This window comes from Myotis nattereri, assembly GCF_964212035.1.
Source record: "Myotis nattereri genome assembly, chromosome: 1".
NCBI classification, from domain to species: Eukaryota; Metazoa; Chordata; class Mammalia; order Chiroptera; family Vespertilionidae; genus Myotis; species Myotis nattereri.
In genome coordinates, this window is record NC_138075.1 from 85,621,294 (window position 1) to 85,645,488 (window position 24,195).

General features: G+C 42.1%; 1 protein-coding gene and 1 pseudogene across 2 annotated transcripts in view; one reads left to right on the plus strand and one right to left on the minus strand.

The window, feature by feature from the left end:
- Window positions 1–24,195, minus strand: part of HECTD1 (HECT domain E3 ubiquitin protein ligase 1) — a 91,695-nt gene that overhangs the window by 62,136 nt on the left and 5,364 nt on the right. The window contains exons 3-6 of the mRNA XM_081089700.1: window positions 7,350–7,584; window positions 2,546–2,773; window positions 1,018–1,299; window positions 650–920 (exon numbers count right to left, since the gene is read on the minus strand). Of these exons, the coding sequence (XP_080945826.1) occupies window positions 650–920; window positions 1,018–1,299; window positions 2,546–2,773; window positions 7,350–7,584 (1,016 nt within the window). The remainder of the gene's footprint in view (window positions 1–649; window positions 921–1,017; window positions 1,300–2,545; window positions 2,774–7,349; window positions 7,585–24,195) is intronic.
- LOC308518200 (parathymosin-like) lies at window positions 5,073–5,488 on the plus strand (annotated as a pseudogene). The gene has a single exon. The product of its transcript is annotated as a parathymosin-like (transcript).

Consider the following 24,195-nt stretch of genomic DNA (forward strand, 5'->3'; position numbering starts at 1 on the left):
TGACCATGAAGCATCTTTCACCAATTTATATTTTATTCATAACTTCATGAAGCAAACTTAAAAAATTTACTATATATAGTAACTGACTTGGGCCAAATTCGTTAACCTTGAGAATATAACAGCCCTAAATTCAATCTGTAAGTCACCTTACAATTGGCATGATCTAGTTCTGGCAATGATCTCATTCTGGCAATAAAACGGGTAAATTTCGTTTACTCATTGAAGGAGCATTTACTAAGGTCTTACCACATACAAGACTGATATTTATATACATGGGGAGAAGAGAGATTATTGAAGGGTTCTGGCCATTATCTGGCACAATTGCTAAAAATACTGTCCAAAATCTAGAAACTAGAAAATGCCTATGTAAGTCCTTATCTCAGTTTTCTTTTTATTTTTCAATCCTCACCCAAGGACATGTTTTATTGATTCTAGAGAGAGAAGAAGGGAGAGGGAGGGAGAAAGAGAGAAACATCGATCAGTTGCCTCCTGTAAGCATCTTGACCGGGGATTGAACCCAAAACCTAGCTATGTATCCTGACCAGGAATAAAACTAGCAACCTTTTGTTATATGGGATGACACTCAACCAACTGAGCCACCCAGACAGGGCTTAGTTGTTTTTTTATATATGAGAAAAGATTTTCCAACCTCCTGTGTCAATTGCATCTATAAGGGCATCGGTATCTTTACTTCGAATACAGTCTATAAGCTGCCGATGTGAGCGCTCTCCTGAACTATCCAATCTCCGGAGTCCTGGGATTCTGCCTGTAGATCCAGCACTAGACTTTGGCAAAGCCTTTCGTCCTTCAAATAATAGCACCAAAAGAAGGTCAACCAAACGCATGGTATCAAGCACACATCTTTCGTCACCCTGCAATGCACTCTCAATTGAATCTGGAAGCTCTGACCTCAGGAGATCCTAGAAAGAGAATGAGGAAAAAAGAGTTTAATATATTTACATTATATAAAAACACTTTTTCTGAAAGATTAAAAATATACTTCAAAAATATTCTTACGTGTGTTACTACTGGAGAGCCTCTGCAAAGTGTTGAGAGCAGACTTACGATTGTGGAAACCTGGTTACTCAATTTGGAATCTGCAGCTGTGGAAGGCGCACCTGTGGTGCTGCGACCTGGTTTGCAAGCTGATGATGGCCCTGATATGGTACCACCAGCAGCAGCCATTCGAGATAAGAGCTCTTCAGTTAATCCATGTTTGGCTAATGGAGCTGGGTCAACACCACGACGGGTGAATCGGTCAGCTAGTGATGCAAAACATCGCAGAGCTCCATCCGAAACCTAATATGTAAAGAATATGCATATTGATAAAATTCACTAGGCCCTGGAAGGGTAGCTCAATTGCTTAGAGCAGTGGTTCTCAACCTTCTGGCCCTTTAAATACAGCTCCTCATGTTGTGACCCAACCATAAAATTATTTTCGTTGCTACTTCATAACTGTAATGTTGCTACTGTTATGCATCATAATGTAAATATCTGATATGCAGGATGGTCTTAGGCGACCCCTGTGAAAGGGTCATTCGACCGTCAAAGGGGTCGCGACAGATGGATGTTTTGTTTTCTCTCTCTCCCCGCGCCGCCCCCCCCCCCCCCGGCAAATCAATCAACAAATAAAAAGTTTTAAATTCCCCTAAATAAAAAGGGCTAATACTGCTTATTTCAATACTGATACTATAAGAAAGACAGCTGTAGCAAAGAGATTAAAGCTTACAATCTGTCTAGAGTTTAATCCTGGCTTCACACTCTAACTATATGACATGAAAATGTTACTTAACTGCCCAAGGCCTCGGTGCCCTTATCTGTAAAATGGGAATAATAGTACCTATAATTCACTGTCTGAGCTTAATAATGACATATGGAAAGAACCTAGATAGACATCAAAAGCTCCACATTAACTAACATGATATAAAACTTTGCCAAGATAACCTATAAATATCAACTAAAAATTAACATCTGAATGTTAAAAAAACATTAAAAGTTAACTTTTAACTTCTCAAATATGTGAATGCAACCAAAGTTTACACATATAAGATTTTAAATCCTGTGTTATTTTACTTCAGTGAGAACTATTTTAAGTTAACAAAATTATGCTGAGTCAACAAATTAGAGTACACGTGTAGCTTTAAAAATTATATATTTCTAAAACATTTAAGTTTTAGAAATAAACACATTACCAGTTTTAAGAATTTTTTAAATTGATTTTTAGAGAGAGAGGAAGGGAGAGAAACATCAATGTAATAGTGGAGCATCGATCAGCTGCCTCCTCCTACATGCCCCCTAGTGGTGATTGAGCCTGCAACCTGACGATACCCAACCAACTGAGCCACAATGCCACAATGGCCAGGGCAAACACATATTACTTTTAGTTTAAAATGTTTCACTGCCAAAACAAAAAATTATTACTATATAGAGATATAAAGTGAGAGAAAGAGAAGATGGAACGACCTGTACAGTCCATCATAGTTATAAATAAAGGACACTATAAATCACTTTTTAAAATCAAAGTACACAACAGTGATTTACTTACCTGGTGATCTTCATGTTTTAATAAACTAGACAGAGATTCCACACAAATTTCTAAAGAAGAATCTTGAGGTTCCATTTTGCCACAGAGTCTTGATACAACAGCCATGGCGGAGTGCAAGGTATCTTTATGAACCAGGTGTCCACTGTCACGAATGAAGGTAAGCACACAATTCAAACCACCAGCCTCGAAGACTGCTCCTGACTCACGAGTGCATATCAGTTCCAGCACCTATAGCAGTAAAACAAAATTAACAAAAAAATACAGTAAGTTCAATTTTAATTACCTAGAATCACAGAAAATGAAAGGTACCCTCCCCATTTATTAGTAACCACATTTTCTAAAAGTAAAAAAAATTTGGTAGCCACATTTGAAATGTTTAATACTCATATGACTATCATATTGGGCAATGTAGGTTTAGGTGATGAAACCTACATGGCATGCTAAGAAACTATAAATAATTTTCAAAAGTTTGTGAAGATTCTAAACATTAAAAAAAAAACAACACTTTTTTTTTTTTTTGCCCAGCAGTGTGCTCAGTTGGTTGAATGTCGTCCCATGTACCAGGAGGTTGCCAGTTTGATTCCCAGTCAGGGTACATGCCCAGGTTTCGGGCTCAATGCCCAGTATGGGACATGCAGGAGGCAGCTGATTGATGTTTCTTTCTTATCTATGTTTCCTTCTCTCTCTCCCTCTCCCTTTCTCTCTCTGAAATCAATAAAAACATATTTAAAAATTTTTTTTCAATAAATGCTAAGTATTACATTATTCATCATCCTCACTCCTACTCTGAATATCAGAAAATTAAAAATCAACTTTTACTTTCTAAATTATGTTCTTGTGTAAGGTGTTCTGATAGAACTAAAGAATTAATAGGGTCTATAGGTCATACAGGCATATGAGAAATTTAGACTTTGTTCTGAAAGTAAGAAAAATGTTTTAAGCAGGGAAATAATATGATCAAAATTTCAATTAATAACTGAGAAACGGGGTATGAGGAGAGTGTAGCAGTTGTAAAAATTCAAGCACTGATATTCAAAGAGGATAAAGGCTTTACTAAGGCACTAAGAGCAGGGACAAACAAGAAAATAAACTAGAAAAGGACTTCATCATTACATGTGTGAAGTGGAAAAAAAGGGTAAAATAAAAACTTCTGTCTTGAGTGTCTAGGTGAAAGTTAATGCCAATTATCAGAATAAGAGTTCACCTGTATGAAAGATAATGAATTCAGCTGGAACCATCCAACAGGCCTTTGAATATGAGGTCTAGAACTCAAGAGTGAGGTCAGGTATAGAGATAAAGATGTGAGGGGCATATATATATGAATGGCACTAAAGCTGACAGATGAAACCGTCTAGGCAAAGTTTAGTTTTAAGAAGGTAAAATCAGTTCTTGGGAAATACTATCATTGAAGATCATCTATATACATAAAAGTGTAATATGCAAATCGACCAGATGGTGGAACGACTGGTCACTATGATGTGCATTGACCACCAGGGGACAGACGCTTACCGCAGGAGCTGCCCACCAACCTCTTGGTCCCTCTCCCAAGCTGGCAGGCTCCGATCGCCTGATGGGGAATGGGGAACTGGGGGTGAGTGGCAGCGGATGCAGGCAGTGCCAGGCCAAGGCGGGTGCAAGCAGGGCCCCGATCACCTCGCCAGTCGCCCCACAAACAGAGGACGACTGGTGGCGGTGGCGGTGGGGAGTGGGGCCGGCTGCACGGCCCTGATCACAGGCCAGGCCTAGGGACCCTATCTGTGCACAAATTTCGTGCACCAGACCTCTAGTGAATTAGTAAGTAAGAATAATCTGCAAAGGACAGAGAGAAAGGGAGAGTAGAATGTAAGAGACTAGAAAGAGTTTGAAAACACAGGTCAGTGTATAAGCAGTAGAGTAAAACCCCAGCCCTGGAAGAAACATGAAGTGATGTGATAAAGAGAATAAGATGGGAGAAAAGCTCTAAACAGGAAAACGGATACCTCTTCCTCTGAGACTAGAAAAAGAAATAAATCTACAGCCACAAAGGCAGAAAGTCAAGACATTAACAATTATAAATAGCAGCTCTCAAAGTCTGAGAAAGACATGATTTTGAGGGATCACTGAAGTCAAAACTTTTTTCATAATAATACTACCATGATAACTGTCTTTTTCATTCTCATTCTCATTCTTTCAGGAGTATAAAGTGGACTTTTCCAGAGTTACATGAAGCAACCAACTAAATGCAGAAGTAGATATGAGGATTTGGCTCTCTCTATTAAGCCAGACATTTTTTAAAGGAACTTGCAAAAATAATTAACAATGCTACTCTTCTAATTTTCTGTTTGTTTGGGAAATAGTTATTTTCAAAAATGTAATCATGTTAGCATGTAATAAGTTTATTTTCAGATATATTAAAAAATACTTTAGGCCTCTTCCAGAGACCCAGCTTGCTGAGCGGCCACCACTGCCTGTCGCCACTGCAACCGCACCAGGTTCTGGCCTCAGCCACCTTCCGCCATCCAGTGCCCCTCAGTTCCCACCCCGGGACCCCGGCTCCCCGCCAGCCTCGGCCAGGCACCATGTCGGAGAAGAGCGTGGAGGCAGCGGCCGAGTTGAGCACCAAGGACCTGAAGGAGAAGAAAGAGAAGGTGGAGAAGGCGAGCCAGAAAGAGTGAAAGAAAGTGGTGGTGGAGGAGGAGGAGAATGGAGCTGAGGAGGAAGAAGAAATCGCTGAGGACAGAGAGGAGGAAGGAGAAGATGAGGAAGAAGAAGATGACGACAAGGGGCCCGCGCTGAAGAGAGCTGCTGAAGAGGAGGATGAAGCTGATCCCAAGCGGCAGAAGACAGAAAATGGGGCATCGGCATGAGCCCCCTGACAATGGGCTGGGGAAGGAGGCCCCTCAAGGCCTGGAGATGGGGGCAGGAACAGTTCAGTGCAGCCACTCTTCACCTGACTCCTTGCTCTAGCCCTGCATCAGAGCTGCCACCCTCTTTCTCCCCAGCCTTCTCATGTCCACCTTTCCAGACACTGCCCTTCCATTCTCACTTGCCATTGTTCCACCTCCTGACCTGTCCCATCTGAGCTCCCCAGCTGGTCCCTAATTGCCCCCTTCCCTCTTTTTTCTCTCTTCCTCCCTCGCTCCCACCCCTCCTCCGATAGCTTCTCCTTCGGAACCTCTGCATCCTAGCCTTCTGTCTTGCCCATCCCTACCCTGCCTGGTCCCTGGGTCTCCTTCAGATCCCCTTCTCTTAGCGCCAGGTCGGGGTGGAGCCAGGGTTGGGACCAAGCCCCACAGCTGCCCCCCTCTCCTCCCCTTTTTGTATAATTTAATAAAGAAATGGTCGCACTTCAAAAAAACATACTTTAAACTTATCAATTTCATTATCGAATATGGGAAATATAGATTTAATCTCTATAAACAAAAGACCTTCAAGGGTCCTCAATAAGACTTGTAAAGGGGTCCTGAGACAAAAAGTTTGAAAACTGCTGACCTAGAACAAGAATCATAAAAAGAATAAGACAGGAATTATAAGAAGAGTATCATATAAAATCCAAATGTGTTCACAAGTAGTTCCAATAAACTAGTGACCCAATACTGATGGTTTTATTATATTTTATTGACTTTTTACAGTGAGGAAGGGAGATGGACTGAGAGTTAGAAACATTGATGAGAGACACTTCGATCAGCTGCCTCCTGCACACTCCCCCACTGGGGATATGCTCACAACCAAGGTACATGCCCTTGACTGGAAACGAACCCGGGACCCCTCGGTCCGCAGGCCATTGCTCTATCCACTGAGCCAAAACGGTCAAGGCGCAATACTGATGCTTTTAGAGTCCCAGAGTTTGTAATTAGCCCCACCAGGAATAGAACAGCCAATTCTAAAAGAATACAGCAAAATTGTTAAATCCATAGGTCCTAGAACCAGATTTTCTAATCTTCAAATGCGTGATCTTCAGATCTTGGCTCTGCCACTATGTGCATCACCCCCAGCTAGTCATTTAATCTCGGTATGCTTGATTTATTTTTTCACCTCTAAAAGAGAAATTATATATGAGTGGCACCAACCACATACAAAATTGTCATTAAGATTAAATGAGTTGGATAAAGCTGTACATCTGAAATTTATGTAATGTTATTAACTAATACTACCCCCCCCAAAAAAAAATTTTTTTAAACCAATTAAATGAATTAATACATATTAAGTATTTCATATGACACTGGCAATAGTGGTCAGTATGTTACCTGTTGTGCTGGTGGTTTCTACTATTTTCCTACCAGGTGCAATATCATTTTGGCTGGGAAAAGGGACAACCTATCAAAAGTATTAGCAGCTACCAGAACTGAAGAGCATTGAGGCAGCAAAGAAGAGCATTACCAGTGACCTGCAATTTTCCTTCAAAGATAAGATTTTTTTTTTTAAATCCTCACCTGTGGATATTTTTTCCATTGATTTAAGAGAGAGTGGAAGAGAGGGAGAGGAAGAGAGAGAGAAACAATGATGGGAAGAGACACATCCACTGGTTGCCTCCTGCAACCAGGGACTGAACCTGCAATCAATGTGTGCCCTGGACTGAAAATCAAACCTGCAACCCTTCAGTGCAAGACCAATGCTCTAACCACTTAGAACACCAGCCAAAGATTTCTTTTCCCAAACCACATGGAATCTCCTTTGATCCACAAGGTCTGTGATTTCCACTGTTCTCAACCACTCTCAATAAAATAAGACTGATAATGGAGGAAAGAATTTTATTTCATTAGCAAAATATATTTTTTATTCTTTAAGTGATCTTCAAATGGGCCAATAAAAAATTAAGACTTACCTTTACACATTGTTCAGCTAAGTCTCTGCTAGTCCTGTTGTTAAGTTCTACCACAACCAAACGATTACAAAGTGCTTTTATAGCTCCATCTACCCCAACAATTCTTCGGGTGCATTCTGCAGATACATCCAGGTAGTATGTTATGGCACGGGCTGTTACCTCCAACACATTGTCTGGAGCACTTTCGTCAAGAAAAATTTTGCAGAGGGCTGGTAAGAAAGTGCGAGGAGGACATCTGCAGTAAAAGAAATCATATTATACCTAGAATTCGTAAAAAATTAACATTAAAATCACATTAAATAATAGATAAAACTATATAACATATCATGTTCATATTGGATCGCATGTGTATTAGGTAATATTTCTCACATTGATTTTAATCTCCTAGCAATATTCACATGATTTCATCATTGCTGAAAATATCAAGGTATAAACAATTTAAAGTAGCAGCATTAACTTGAAACCATGTTTAAAAAATTCCTATTCAATACTCAGCTGGAACATCAACTGCTCTGTAAAACCCTCCCTAACCTATCCAAATAGTTGTGGTACTTTCATGTTCCTCAAACCTCATAAAAACAGTGCCCACGCTGTTTAATGTATCAATTTATTTCTTTATTTACATTAAGAGTTTCTGAAGGCCAGGGACATTCTTCAATTCATATTTTATGGGAACAAATGTTGATTTGGGGTTTAACAGACCAGGTTAAAACACAGAACAACAGCTATGTAACCTTTCTGGTCCTGTTTCCTCATTCATAAAACAAAGATAATATCACCTCGCTGGTGTGTCTTAGTGATTGAGCGTCCACCCATGAACAAAGAGGTCACTAGTTTGATTCCCAGTCAGGGCACATGCCCAGTAGAGAGCATGCAAGAGGCAACAGATCGATGATGTTTCTCTCTTATCAAAGTTTCTATCTCCCTATCCCTCTCCCTTCCTCACTTTCTAAAAAGCAAAAACATAATTTTACAAAAAAAAGGATAAGATCTTATCAATCCCTACTTTATATGGATATTATAAAGATTAAATGAAATTATATACATTAAACACTTAGCAAAGTACCTTGTCACAATGTTAAAATAATTAATTTTAGCTACCCCTCCCTCCTATGAACAGTCTAACACAGTGATGGCAAACCTATGACACCCGTGTCAGAGGTGACACGCAAATTCATTTTTTTGGTTAATTTTTCTTTGTTAAATGGCATTTAAATATCTACACTAATAAAAGAGAAAAATGGTAATTGGCGTACAGCGCTACCCTTTTCATTGGCTAATCAGGGCTATATGCAAATTAACTGCCAACTAAGATTGGCAGTTAACTGCCAACAAGATGGCGGCTAATTTGCATATGTAGGCACAATGCAGGGAGGTGAAAGGGAAAGCAGGAAGAAGCCCCCTGCCACTGACAGTGATCGGAAACCCAGGGGGCAGCTAAGAGCTGGGGGCCGCCTTTGCCCTGCCCCCCAGCCATGATCGGAGAATCAGGCGCCTTTGCCGCCCTGGCCAGTGATAGCAGGAAGTAGGGGTGGAGCCAGCGATGGGAGCTGGGCACGGTCGAAGCTGGCAGTCCCGGGAGCTAGGGGTCCCTTGCCTGGGCCTAAAGCAGCTGCCACTGCAGGTCCCCGCTGCCCGGGCCGGACGCCTAGGCCAGAGGCGTTAGGCCTGGGCAGGGGCGGAGCCTGCAACCGCGGGGAGCTGGGGGTCCCCTGCCCAGGCCTGACACCTCTGCCGGAGGCCTCATGCCTGGTCAAGGGGCCGATCCGGTGATTGGTGATCGGAGGGTGATGAGGGTCAACTCCTCTGGCCGAGGCATCAGGCCTGGGTGGGGGGCGGAGCCGGGGACTGGGGGGATATGATGGTTCCCTTGCCCAGGCCTGAAGCCTGGGTCTGTCAGAGGCGTCAGGCCTGGGCAAGGAGCCAATCCTGCAATTGGAGGGTGATGGGGGTCAACGCCTGAGGGCTCCCAGTATGTGAGAGGGGGCAGGCTGGGCTGAGGGACACCCCCCGCCCCCAGTGCACAAATTTCGTGCACCGGGCCCCTAGTATAAACTAAATACCAAAAATATAAATCTTTCTTTTACTATGGTTGCAAATATCAAAAAATTTCTATATGTGACATGGCACCAGAGTTAAGTTAGGGTTTTTCAAAATGCTGACACGCTGAGCTCAAAAGGGTCGCCATCACTGGTCTAACACATGCTATTATAAACCTGAGTAACACAGTTTTATCAAAGCAGAATTTTTAAGTTATCAATAATATCCCCTATATTTTAATCAACATTTAAAATATAAAAGACCATAATTTACATTTAGTAGAAATCTTAGTATATGACATCAAATACATTATTCTAACTCTCTGCATACGGGCTACAAGTAACACAAAACAGTGTTCTCCATGTTTTGGTGAAATTATTTTTCCTTCAATTCTTAATGTGTGCATATCTTTAGCAATTTTTTAAAACTATCTGTATGAACTTCAAGCAGCTCTACCCTTTAATATGTATCTTTGCACAACTGCACCAGTGTTTATGAAGGAAAGATTCTCAGAAGTGTTTCTATGTGTACATTTTTAGTCTGACAGATATTATCAAACTTCTGAAGCTATACTAATGCATAATCCCACCAGGAGCATTTAGAGCAGCGGTTCTCAACCTGTGGGTCGCGACCCCATTGGGGGTCAAACGACCCTTTCACAGGGGTCGCCTACGACCATTGGAAAACACATATATAATTACATATTGTTTCTGTGATTAATCACTATGCTTTAATTATGTTCAATTTGCAACAATGAAATTGGGGGTCACCACAACATGACGAACTGTATTAAAGGGTCACGGCATTAGGAAGGTTGGAACCACTGATTTAGAGTATTTATCTCACCACTCCTAGGCCACTTAGAAAGATATTACCTTTAAATTTTTGCTAAATTGATAATTATTTAACTTCATTCCATAAAATTTGGCTGACTATGACAGGATTAACAAACTTTACAATTAAATACAGAATAGTAAATCCCCCACAAAGAAAATAAAGAAGAATCTAACATTGTATACACGTACACACAAATGCACATGCACACACACAAAAAGACTTCAAGATATAAAAAGTGTCCAATTAAAATAGCAAAAGTTGTCCTAGCCAGCATGACTCAGTGGTTGAGCGTCGACCTATGGACCAGGAGATCACCGTCCAATTCCCGGTCAGGCCATATGCCCGGGTTGAAGGCCTGATCCCTAGTGTTTGGCATGCAGGAAACAGCCCATCAGTGATACTCTTTCATCATTGATATTTCTCTCTCTCTCTCCCTCTCCCCTCCTCCCCGAAATAAATATATATTAAAATAGCAAAAGTAAAAAATAAATACCAAAGTAAATTCAATCAATCATTTTATTTCTGTATGTTTGGTACAGACTTTATTTCTGTATGAACATGTACTTGAGGCAGATACAAAACATAAAACTACCACTCTGGGCACATATAAACATCATTTTTAAATGTTCATTAAGATTTCTCTTAAAAGATAAAAATCAAAAGTTATTAACCTATTCATTCATGCTTGCAAGGAATAAAACCTTGTAAAATTATTTTCAATTAGATTTTCCTATACTCAACTCTAAAGTTCAAAACAGTAAAAAGCCACAAGGTCCTCTACCAAAAACAGTACCATTTATATTAGTTAAAAGAAGGTAATCTTATACAAACATATTTGGCTAAAATTCTAAATAATTAAATATTATTTCAAACAGATAAAGGAAACTTTGATTTTTCCCTTATTTATATGTTATTTTGAAGTCAACAATTCAAAAAATACGTTATCAGGCAATAATGTATATACAAAGGTGCTCACTGTGATATAACCTACAGATCTAATAATAAAGGCATAACTAAGTATATGACACGTACATGATTACACAGGTTTTTAAAATCTGCTTACTGCCCTAACCAGTTTGGCTCAGCGGATGGAGTGTCGGCCTGCGGACTCAAGGGTCCCAGGTTCGATTCCAGTCAAGGGCATGTATCTTGGTTGTGGGCATATACCCAATGGGGGTTGTGCGGGAGGCAGCTGATCGATGTTTCTCTCTCATCAATGTTTCTAACTCTCTATCCCTCTCCCTTCCTCTCTGTAAAAAATCAATAAAATATATATATATATATATTTTTTAAAAAACTGCTTACTAAGGACTTGCCATGATACAAATATACTTTAATAGAAATATTCTAGCTAATAGAGGGAACATGCAAATTGACCACCACACCATCACAAAGATAGTGGTGCCCACAGCGGAGATGGGGTTTCCATAACACAAGATGGCTACACCTGTAGCGGAGGCTGAGTTCCTGTAACGAGCCTTAATGAGCAATCAGCAGGGACCTGAGGTTGTGTGGCGGTGGGCCGGGGCAGGGAACCTGAGGCTGCACCCCCCCCACCCGGTGGGGCTTGACATGGGACCTCAGGCCACGCCCCCCGGCCGGGGAACCAGAGGCTACTCCCCCCACCCAGGGTGGCTTGACGAGGGAACCTCAGGCCACGCACCCCCATCCAGCAGGCCTTGACAGGGGACCTCAACATGCACCCCCCGGCCAGGTGCTGGGCCAGGGGACCTCAGACTGCTCCCCCCACCCCTGTCCAGGGGACCTGAGGCTGTGCCCCCTACCAGGCGGGGCTTGACGGAGAACCTGAGGCTGTGCCCCCGCCCAGAGGGAGTTGGCGGGGGATCTCACTCTGCGCACCCCACCCAGCGGGGCTTGATGGGGGATCTCAGGCTGTGTCCCCCACCCAGTGGGGCTTGACAGGGGACCTCAAGGCGCACCCCCCTGCCCCGGTGCCGGGTGGGGGGAACCTCAGGCCGTGCCCCCTGCCCGGCAGGGCTTAACGGGGACCTCAGGCTGTGCCATCCGCCCTGGCGCCGGGCCAACGGACCTCAGGCCGCAACCCCCACCCCAGGCTGGGGGACCTGAGGGTGCACTGGGGGACCTGAGGGTGCACCCCCCACCCAGCGGGGCTTGACGGGGGACCTGAGGATGCGCCCTCTGCCCGGTGTCAGGCCACAGGACCTGAGGCTGCGCCCCCCCGCCCGGCGGGGCCTGACAAGGGAGAGGCCGGCTGGGTCTGGATCTCGCGCGATTTTGAGTCCCCGCGGGTGGGGACTTGACTCTGGGTCCCGCGGTGTGCCCCAGACTCTGACAGGAGGAAGGTTTTCATATACATTTTACTAATTTTCTTTCATCTCTGACACTTCTATTATAGAGAAAAGGGAAATAGCAGTATTAAAAATATTTCCTCTAATTAATCCCCTTTTAATGTGCACAAATTTCATGCACCAGGCCACTACTTAGGTAAAAGAAAAGGGAAAAAAAAGGTCCATTATGGTGTTTTATCATGAGAGAAAAAACTAGAGCAAAAAGGTAAAATGGCTAACTTCTAGATTGTGCAATTAGAGATAATTATCATTCTCTAAACTTTGATTTTTCCAAATTTTGAAACAACTGTATTTTGTAACTCCAAAAAAAATAAATGTAAACTTCAGAGCTAGTCCTAGAGTAAGCTTGTTACAGCCTGTCTTTCCCAAAGATTATAACCAAAAACCTTGGACAGAACACAAAAAACAACTGAGGACTCTGAATAGTAAAAGTAAACAACAGCAGATGGATTGGGGAAGTCAAAACAAGTAACGATCCTTGATGGAAGTGAGTTAAAGGGTGTTTCTTCCTCTCCTCTTTTCGTTTCTAGTTTTGGGACTTGGGATAGGCCAAGTCCTAAAGCCATCTAGTAGGAGCACAAACAAAAAAACTAAAAGGACCAAGAAAAGGGGCCTCTGTAAACCAGAGGATGAGAGGACAAATTCCTGGGAGTTTTTTTTTTCTTCCCAGCCTGGCCCCAAGCCAGCCCCAAGTGTAAGCCCCAGAGAAAAGTTAGTGGCACATGCACAGTCCAGTGGAGGTGCCACAGCATATAAGGCCCAGGAAGACTAAGTACTAAGAAAAGGAACCCGCCGAAACCGGTTTGGCTCAGTGGATAGAGCGTCGGCCTGCGGACTGAAAGGTCCCAGGTTCGATTCTGGTCAAGGGCATGTACCTGGGTTGTGGGCACATCCCCAGTGGGAGATGTGCAGGAGGCAGCTGATCGATGTTTCTCTCTCATCGATGTTTCTGACTCTCTATCTCTCTCCCTTCCTCTCTGTAAAAAAATCAATAAAATATATTTAAAAAAAAAGTGAGGTATACTTGAAAAAAAAAAGTTGCATTTAAAAAAAAAAAAGAGAAAAGGAACCCATGCCCTAGCGGTGTTGCTCAGTTGGTTGGGCGTCGTTCAGTGCACTGAAAGGTTACTGGTTCAATTCCCGGTCAGGGCACATGCCTGGACTGTGGGTGCCATCCCTGGTAGGGGGTGTGCAGGAGGCAGCCAATCGATGTTATGCTCTCACATCAATCTTTCTCTCACCCTCTCCCTTCTCTCTCTAAAAATCAATAATCTTTTACAAAACAAAAATATAAAGAAAAGAAACACCTGTGGGTCAAAAAAACATGAGAGGAATCCTATCATTTTCTTCTCTTTTCTTTCATTACTTTCACCTCCAGGGCAGTCCCAGTCCCAGAAATTGTATGACAGCACAAGAGGAAAGAAGGGAAGACAGTGAAGAGAAAGTGTTGCTAAAATCCAAGAGAGCCCCAGCTTTTCGGCTAGAACACTAGGTAAAAAAGGTTTCTGGAAGCCAAATGATAATGGAAAACTTGGGGAGGAAAAAGCTACAAAAAAGATCCCTGACACAAGTCCCAAGCTCACCTCTCAGCTGCACATATGTAGAAAAGAGCTAATGACTTTAACAACAGAACTATGACATAATCTACCACCCAAGTCCCAGACTAAACTCTAAGTGACACATGCAGAATAGACCCAAACATCCTAACAAAGGGTTTTGAAACCAATGACATTCAAACCACCTATCACCCACAGAGGGCAAGACAGAACTTGCAGTCTAATCTACCCAGGTTGACTGCATGCCACAACAAAAATCAACATACTCTAGAGAATTTTTATAAAATCCAGAGTCTCACAATATAATATTCTAAATGTCTAGGATAAAATCCAAAATATCTTAAGATACAATGAATCAGTACAATGTGATCTGTCCAACTCAAAAAGAAAGTCAACAGATGTAAGATTGAGACAACACAAATGCTAAAATTATCAGAGAGAACTCTAAATCGGCTATTATAACTATATTCCATGAGGTAAATAACATTTTTAAAATGAATGAAAACAGACATTTTCCAGGAGAGAAATAAAAAGTGTGAAAAACAATCAAGTGAAAATTTGAGAAATGACAAATACAATATGGGGTGGGGAGGGGATTCACTGGATGGTCGCAAGAGTGGAATGAAGATGACACAATCAGGAAACTTCAACATAAATCAATAAAAACTACCCAATTTGAAGAATAGAGAAAAAAAGATTGGGGGGAAAATGAAACAGAATGTTAGCGACCTAAGAGAAGATATTAAAAAGTGTAACATTTGTGCCACTAGAGTCCCAGAAAGGAGAAAAAAAATTGGTCCAGAAAATAGATTTGAAGAACTAACTCCCCAAATTTGATGAAATACCGATTCAAGAAAATCAGCAACCTCAAATATACAACAAATGCAAAGACAACCTTGCACAGACAAATCATAATCAAACTACAAAAAATCTTGAAAGCAGCAAGAGGAAAAACAACACAAAAAAACAAAGATTAAAATGAATGCAGATTTATTATTCAGAAACCATAGCCCTAGCCGGCAGACTGAAAGGTCCTGGGTTCGCTTCTGGTCAAGGGTGCATGCCTGGGTTGTGGGTTCGATCCCAGTATGGGGTGTGCAGGAAGCAGCTGATCAATGACTCTCTCTCATTATTGATGTTTCTCTCTCTCCTTCTCCCTTCCTCTCTGAAATCAATAAAAATATATTTAAAAAAGAAACCATAAAGGCCAGAAGACAGTGGAATATCTTTAAAACTCTAGAAAACCCGCCACCCCAGAATTCTATATCCAGCAAAAACATCTTCATAGCATAAAGGCAAAATAAAGACATTTTCAGATGGAAAAACAAAACAAAACACTAAGAATTCATAACTAGCAGCCTTCCCCTAAAAGAAATGCCAAAGAAAGTTCTTCAGGATGAAAGAAAGTAATACCAGAGAGATACACATAACTGCAGGAATAAAAGAAGAGTAACAGAAATAATAAATATTGAGGTAGTGTAATAGATTAATTTTCTCCTGTTAAACTGACTACTGAAAGCAAAAATTATAACACTAAATCTTCAGATTTTCAATGTATGTAGATTTAATAAATATGACAACTATAACATAAAGGGAGAGAAGATAAAGCTACACGCTTGTAAGTCTTCTTCATTTTATTTTAAACAGTAAGATATTAGCTCTAAATTAATTGTAATCCCTAAAGCAATCACTAAAAAATAAAGACAGCCCTATCTGGTTTGACTCAGTGAACAGAGCATCAGCCTGAGGACTGAAGGGTCCCAGGTTCGATTCCCGTCAAGGGCATGTACCTTGGTTGCCAGCACATCCCCAGTAGGGGGTGTGTAGGAGGCAGCTGATTGATGTTTCCCTCTCATCGATATTTCTCTCTATCCCTCTCCCTTCCTCTCTGTAAAAAATCAATAAAATATATTTTAAAAAATAGACAAAACAGACAAAAAATGTAAATTAAATAAAATGCTAAATATTCAAATAATGCAAAAGGCAGAATGCTAGCATCAGCAGCACATATACTAAAACTGGAATGATACAGAGAAGATTAGCATGGCCCCTGCCCAAGAATGACATTCAAATTTGTGAAGTGTTCCATATTTTTAAAAAAGAGAAAAAAAGGCAAGAAAGGGGAAACAGAGAAACAAATAAAAACAGAACAGCAAAAAAGAAAAGAAATAATATAACATTAGACATGTATCTGAACATAACAAAAATTACATTAAATGAAAATGGTCTAAACTCACCAATTCAAAACTGTCAGGTTGCATTAAAAAAACAACAACAACAAGCCTTGGCCCATGTGGCTCAGTTGGTTGGGCGTTGTCCAGTGAACAGAAAGGTCACCAATTCAATTCCAAGCCCAGGTTGTGGGTTCCATCCCCAATTAGGGTGCATGCAAGAGGCAACGAATCAGTGTATCTCTGTCACATCTCCCTCCCTCCCTCCCTCCCTCCCTCTCTCTCTCTCCACCCTTCCTCTCTATATAAAATCAATAAGAACATTTTTTAAAAAAGAAAAGATTAACACACACAAGCCAGCAGTATAATGTCTACAAGAAACCCACATCCTATCTAATAAAAGAGAAACATGGTAATTGGCATACAACTGCTACCCTTCCCATTGGCTAATCAGCGAGATATGCAAATTAACTGCCAGCCAAGATGGCAGCCGGCAGCCAGGCAACTTGAAACTAACATGAGGCTTGCTTGCTTCAGTGATGGAGGACTCCAACGTTCCCCGCCTGCCTTGCCGGCCTCTGAGCTTGCAGTTTAAAAAACATTATAACAAATATAGAAGCTAAACAAAACCCCAGAAACCAGCTTTCAGCGAGCTGGGATGTCAGAGCTGGAGTTGATACAGAGTTTCGATTATAGAACCAAAACAAACCAGATACCTGCTTTCAGGAGCAGAGGACTAAGAGCTGGAGCCAGGCTAAAGCTGGCCCAGAATAAAAAAGAAAAAAGAAAAGGAGCAGTTGGGAGCTTCAGTCCCAGCCTGAAATCAGCCCTCAGCTCCTCACCCAGACTGGCCAGGCACCCCAGTGGGGACCCAAACCCTGAAGGGTGTGTGACCAGCTGCAAACAGCCATCATCCCCTCACCCAGGCTGCCAGGAACCCCAGTGGGAACCCCCACCCTGAAGGGTGTGTGACCAGCTGCAAACAGCCATCATCCCCTCATCCAGGCTAGCCAGGCACCCCAGTGGGGACCCTCACCCTGATCCAAGACACCGTTCAGGGCAAACCAGCCAGCCCCCACCCATGCACCAGGCCTCTATTCTATATAGTAAAAGGGTAATATGACTCCCAGCACCAGGATCAGCAGAGCCGTGAGGCCTCTCGGCACCGGGATCAGCGTGACAGAGGGCGGTGCCCCAACCCCCTGATCGGCCCTGCTCTGTGGGTGATAGAGGGCGGCGCCCCAACCCCCTGATCGGCCCTGCTCTGTGGGTGATAGAGGGCGGTGCCCCAACCCCTTCATCGGCCCTGCTCTGTGTGTGACAGGGGGCGGTGCCACAATTCCCCTATCGGCCCTACTGTGTGAGTGACAGGGGGGAGCTCCCCAACCCCTTGATGGGCCCTGCTCTGTGCGTGACAGGGGGGAGCTCCCCAACCCCCTGATCAGCCCTGCTCTGTGCGTGACAGGGGGGAGCTCCCCAACCCCCTGATCGGCCCTGCTCTGTGCGTGACAGGGGCAGCACCCCAACCCCGATTGGCCCAGCTCTGTGCGTGACAGGGGGAGCTCCCCAACCCCCTGATCAGCCCTGCTCTGTGCGTGACAGGGGGTGGCGCCACAACCTCCCCATCGACCCTGCCTTGAGTGTGACAGGGGGCAGTGCCCCAACCCCCCAATCGGCCCTACCCTGAGCGTGACTGAAGGTGGCATCACAACCTCCCAATGCACCCTGCTCTGTGCATGACAGGGGGCGGCGCCCCAACTCCCTAATCGGCCCTGCTCTGAGCCCAAACAGGGGCTGCACCTAGGGATTGGGCCTGCCCTCTGCCACCCGGGAGCAGGCCTAAGCCAGCAGGTCGTTATCTCCCGAGTGGTCCCAGACTGCGAGAGGGCACAGGCCGGGCTGAGGGACCCTCCCTCCCCCCCGAGTGCACAAATTTTTGTGCACCGGGCCTCTAGTTATATATAATGATGATAAAATCCTAAAATTAACTAACAGGCCTTCAAAACATATGATGCAAAAACTGGGAGAACTGATGAGTAATAGATAAGACTACAATTATAACTGGAGACTTCAACACCTCTCAATAACCTATCAAACAAAACAGAAAACTACTGAGGATATACATTGAACAACACTATCAACAAACTTCACTTAATCTGACACTTGCAGAACATCGCACCAAACTGATCAAAAGATAAAAATCAGCAGTATCAAGATGAAAAGGAGAATTATCACCAGAGACTGTACAAATATCCAAAGGATAAAAAGGAATATTACCAACAACTCTATGCCCATAAATTTTAATTTATATTAAATAGACCAATTCCTTGAAAGACATAGTATTAAAATTTACTTTAGAATTAATTAACCTGAACAGTCCTCTATTACAGAAAATAAATTAGTAGTAGAGACCTTCAAACATATCAATTTAATCTCTTATGGTTTATGCTTTTTTTTTAAGATATATTTTTATTGATTTCAGAGAGGAAGGAAGAGGAAGAGAGAAATAGAAACATCAATGATGAGAAAAAACCATTAATCAGCTGCCTCCTTTGCACCCCCCACTGGGGATAGAGGCCAAAACCCAGGCATGTGCTCTTGACCGGAATCGAACCCATTCAGTCCAAAGGCCAACACTATCCACAGAGCCAAACCAGGTATGGCTGGTCTATGCTTTTGGTGTTCATTCAAGAAATATTTGACTAGGAGAGAATGAAGATGGCGGCATAAGGTATAAACCTGAATGTGCTGCCCCCCAAAAAACGTTAAAACTACAACTATAAGACAAAACAGCTATCATCCAGAACCGCAGGAAAGCTGGCTGAGTGGAAGTTCTACAACTAGAGGGAAAGAAAAAAGCACATTGAGACTGGGTAGGAGGTGCAGAGGCGCCAAGAACAGAGGTACAAAGGCCCGCGTGAGGCAGCTGCACGGATTTTTTCAATCGGAAGGGGATACAAGCTCTCCAATGCACTGAACTCATTTATGGCAAGACTCTGGGGTCCCAGACTCCTATGGGGAGAAACTGGACTGTCTTTCAGCAGGTGGGAAAGCGAGGGTGGCTTTCTCACAGAGCTGCTCGCAGAGATCATTGTTGCTGTGGGGGCACGGGACTCAGGGACACAGAGGGACTCGGGGACGCAGAGACGCGAAGTCGCGGAGACGGCTGACAACAGCCATTGCTATTTGCTCCACCCTAGTGATTCTCTGAGACCCGCCCCACTCAATTTACATCCCCATCCAAGCTGTGCCCAGCTGCGCAAAGGAATCACCTGAGCTTTTGCAGCCTAACCTAACAAACTGCAGCTGGGTCAGAGAGTTCCAAAACTTCCAAACCCCAAACAAAGAGGAGAAATCTGCTGATATCGCTGTAGCTCCTGCTGGGTGAACTCATACAGTGGTTGACTTGGAGATCCAGGAGCCAGGGTACCCTGGTCAGCAACCAGATTTCACCTCCTCACATCCATAAGGGACACACTCAAGAAGCAGACACAGTGAGCACCAAAGCCCCACTGAAGCAAGTCCTACCCCATAAGGGTGTCTCCAGCACAGCAGCAGTTCTTCTACTGTAGACACAGCGGGTCCTCGCAGTCAGCCAAAAATGCAGAGAAAGAAACATGTCACAAATGAAAGAAATGGAAGAAAGAAAACTAATGGAGGACACAGAGTTCAAAACTACAGTTATAAGGTTACTCAAGAATCTTCTACGAACCTCTGAGGAACTTAGTGAGACCTTCAAGGTAATGAAAATGCCAAACAAATGGAAAAAGACCAGTCAGAAATTAAACATACACTGACTGAAATTAAAAATAATATAAAGAGATCCAACAGCAGACAAGAGGATCCCAAGAATCAAGTCAAAGATTTGAAATACAAAGAAGCAAAAAACACCCATCCAGAAAAGCAAAATGAAAAGAGAATCCAAAAATATGAAGATAGTGTAAGGAGCCTCTGGGACAACTTCAAACATACCAACATCCGAATTATCGGGGTGCCAGAAGAAGAGAGAGAGCAAGATACTGAAAGCCTATTAGAAGAAATCATGACAGAAAACTTCCCCTACCTGATGAAAGAAATAGACTTACAAGTCCAGGAAGTGAAGAGAACCCCAAATAAGAGGAATCCAAAGAGGCCCACACCAAGACACATCATAATTAAAATACCAAGGGCTAAAGACAAAGAGAGAATCTTAAAAGCAGCAAGAGAAAGAAACTCAGTTACCTACAAGGGAATACCCATACGACTGTCAGCGGATTTCTCAACAGAAACTTTGCAGGCCAGAAGGGAGTGGCAAGAAATATTCAAAGTGATGAATAGCAAGAACCTACAACCAAGATTACTCTACCCAGCAAAGCTATCATGTAGAACTGAAGGTCAGATAAAGAGCTTCACAGACAAGAAAAAGCTAAAGGAGTTCATCACCACCAAACCAGGATTATATGAAATGCTGAAGGATATTCTTTAAGAAGAGGAAAAAGAAGAAAAGGTAAAGATAAAAATTATGAACAACAAAGTGACAACAAATAAATATCTATCAACAAGTGAACCTAAAAATTAAGTTAGAATAAACTGGTGAATATAATAGAAGCAGGGGCACAGAAAGGGAGTGGACTGACAATTCTTGGGGAGAAGGAGGCGTGGGGCGTGCGGGAAGAGACTGGACAAAAATCTTACACCTATGGATGAGGACAGTGGCAGGGGGTAAGGGTATGGGGTGGTGGAAACCAGGTGGAGGGGAGCTATGGGGGGAAAAAAGAGGAACATCTGTAATAATCTGAATAAAGATTTATTAATTTTAAAAAAAGAAATATTTGCCTAACCTAGAGCCACAAAAGGATTTCTATGTTTTCTTCTAGAAGTTTTATTGTTTTAAGTTTTAAATTTAGGTTTATGATTCATTTTTAGTGTATTTTTTGTATACAATATAGAGTATGGATCAAAGTTATTTTTTTCTTTTTTGCATATGGATATGCAATTGTTCCAGCCCTATTAAAAAAGTATCCTTTGCCGAAACCGGTTTGGCTCAGTGGATAGAGCGTCGGCTTGCGGACTGAAAGGTCCCAGGCTCGATTCCGGTCAAGGGCATGTACCTGGGTTGCGGGCACATCCCCAGTGGGAGATGTGCAGGAGGCAGCTGATCGATGTTTCTCTCTCATCGATGTTTCTAACTCTCTCTCTTTCTCCCTTTCTCTCTCTGTAAAAAATCAATAAAATATATTTTAAAAAAAAAAAGTATCCTTTATCCACTTAACTGCCTTTGCACCTTTGTTGAAATAAGTTCTCGATGTATGTGTGAATCTATTCCTGAGTTCTATTTCATTGGTCCATTTATCTTTACACCAATACCACATTGTTTTGATTATTATAGCTGTATAATAAGAACTGAAATACAGTAGCATTACTTCTCCAATTTTATTCTTTACCAAAATTGTTTTGGCGAGTCTAGGTACATTGTATTTCCATATGAATTTTGTAAATTCTACATCTTGTCAGACTTATCTGTATAATTTTAGAAGAAATGAAAACTCATATTTACACAGAAATCTGTATGCTAATGTTTATATCAACTTTAGTTACATCTTCACCAAAGCCAGAAAAACCTAAATGTCCTTCAAGAGGTGAGTGGATAAACCATATATGATACCTGCATAAAATGGAATACTACTCAGAAATGAAAGGAAAGGAACTATTATACACACAGCAACACAAATTACTCAAATGAAAATTACTACATGAAAGAAGCCAGACTCATAAGGCTACAGACTATATGTATGATTCCATTTATATGACACTAGAGGCCCAGTGCATGAAATTCTTGCGGCGGAGGGGTGGGGGGGCGGACTCAGCCCATCCAGCAACCCCTCACAATCTGAGACCGCTGGCTCCTAACCGCTCGCCTGCATGCCTGCCTCATCGCCCCTAACCACTCTGCCTGCCTGCCTCATCGACCCCAACCTCTTGCCTGCCTGCCTAATAGCCCCTAACCACTCTGCCTGCCTGCCTCATCGCCCCTTATCCTTCTGCCTGCCTGCCTGATTTGCCCCTAACTGTTCACCTGGCTGCCTGATCACCCCTAACCACCTCTACCTCGGCCCCCACCACTGTGGCTTCGTCCAGAAGGTCATTCAGCTGTCTGGTCTAATTAGCATATTACACTTTTATTAGTATAGATTCTGAAAGGGTCAAAACTACAGCAACAGAGAACAGACCACTGGATGCCAGTTACTGAGGCTACAGGAGGGCTTAACTTCAAAGGGATGGTTCCAAGGAATTTTTGGGGGTCATAGAATTGTTCTGAATTTCAAATGTGGTATGGTTACACAACTATATGTATTTGTCAAACTCAGATTTCAGCATACACAATTTAAATAAATTTAAGAAAAAATTAAATATTATGCATACTTACAGCCCTCTCTTAACATTGCTAAAAGTATACATGTATGGCACAAAATCTTATATACATTACAATTAAGGAGTTATTCAAAATTTAAAACTTGCTAAAATTTATTTTTATATATTAAACCCAGTACTACACTATTATGCCAACTTACAGACCCAAATGTAGTCTCATTAGGAAACTTTAAGATCATTCAGTCTATAGAGAACTACTATCAGACCAGCCAATCACACAAATGACATGAAGAAGAATCTTCAGATGAATCCAGTTTTAAGCAATGGTTCCCAAATTGCTACCTGCAATGACATCAAAATCTTTCCCCCTAATGGAAGTGGAGATCAGTAACTTAAAACAAGAACAAAAAATGTTTAGTGAGGTTCCAAAGAGAAAAAATTTCTATACTACTACAAACAATTTCTATACTACTCTAACTATCACTAGAGGCCCGATGCACGAAATTCATGCAAGAGTAGGCCTTTCTTTCCCCAGCTGCCAGCACCAGCTTCCCTCTAGTACCTGGGACCCAGGCTTCCCTCACAGCCCCGGCTTCATCTGGAAGCTTGTCCAGAAAGACATCTAGTCTAATTAGCATATTATGCTTTTATTATTATAGATATGCTTTTCCCAGACTTCATCACTTTGACTTGGGCCAAGATTTCAGAACAATTTACAATATAAAGAAATTTAACTTTCTTAAAATAAAAGAAGTTATCCACAGCAGCAATATTTTACTGAGTACAGTCTTAAAAATGGGCACTTCTCTATCAACTAAAATTTTTTTAACTGTAACAGATTAATAAATTTTGCTTCTTGAAGATAATAATACCTTTTCATCCATTTCATCTTTTATTCTATTACTGCCCCTACTCCCAACCTTGATGCTCTCTGTATTGCTTAGGTAAAAATAACTACTGGCACAGCAGTTGAAAGTTATGGTCTTTCCTCACAAAGATAGAGGAATAAGTCAAACTCCAATACTTATTTGTTCATTCAACAAATATCTATCGAATCAAATGCCTTTTTATGCCAAAAACTGTGCTAGGGAGTAGAATACAAAGATGACTAAGACAGTGCTGGGGTTCCAAGGAACTCAAAGGTCTAATGACACAGCCAATAAATAGGCAAAGTATGCATATATATTGTTATAAATTCTATGCAGTTGGTTTTTCGCATCTTAAAGGTGACAGACACTTTGGTTAACTCAACGAAAACTCATTGAAGCTCATTATTTATTGGCTCCCTAGAGAGAGAATGTTTCTCATCATCCAGTATTTCTCTCTGCTGTCCACTGCAATGAAGCACACACTGTACACAGTTGTTGTCTATAGAAATTCACTTATTTAACTTTTCAGGATTATATATATTTGATACAATCAACATTCTCAAATCAGGGAAAAACAGTTGCAGGGCTGATCAACGAAAATGATTTCACTTCCTTATTACTCTGCCATTGGGTAGAAGAAAACAAGAGTCAATATGGAAAAGGCAAGTACATTAATATGGGGGGGGGGGGTG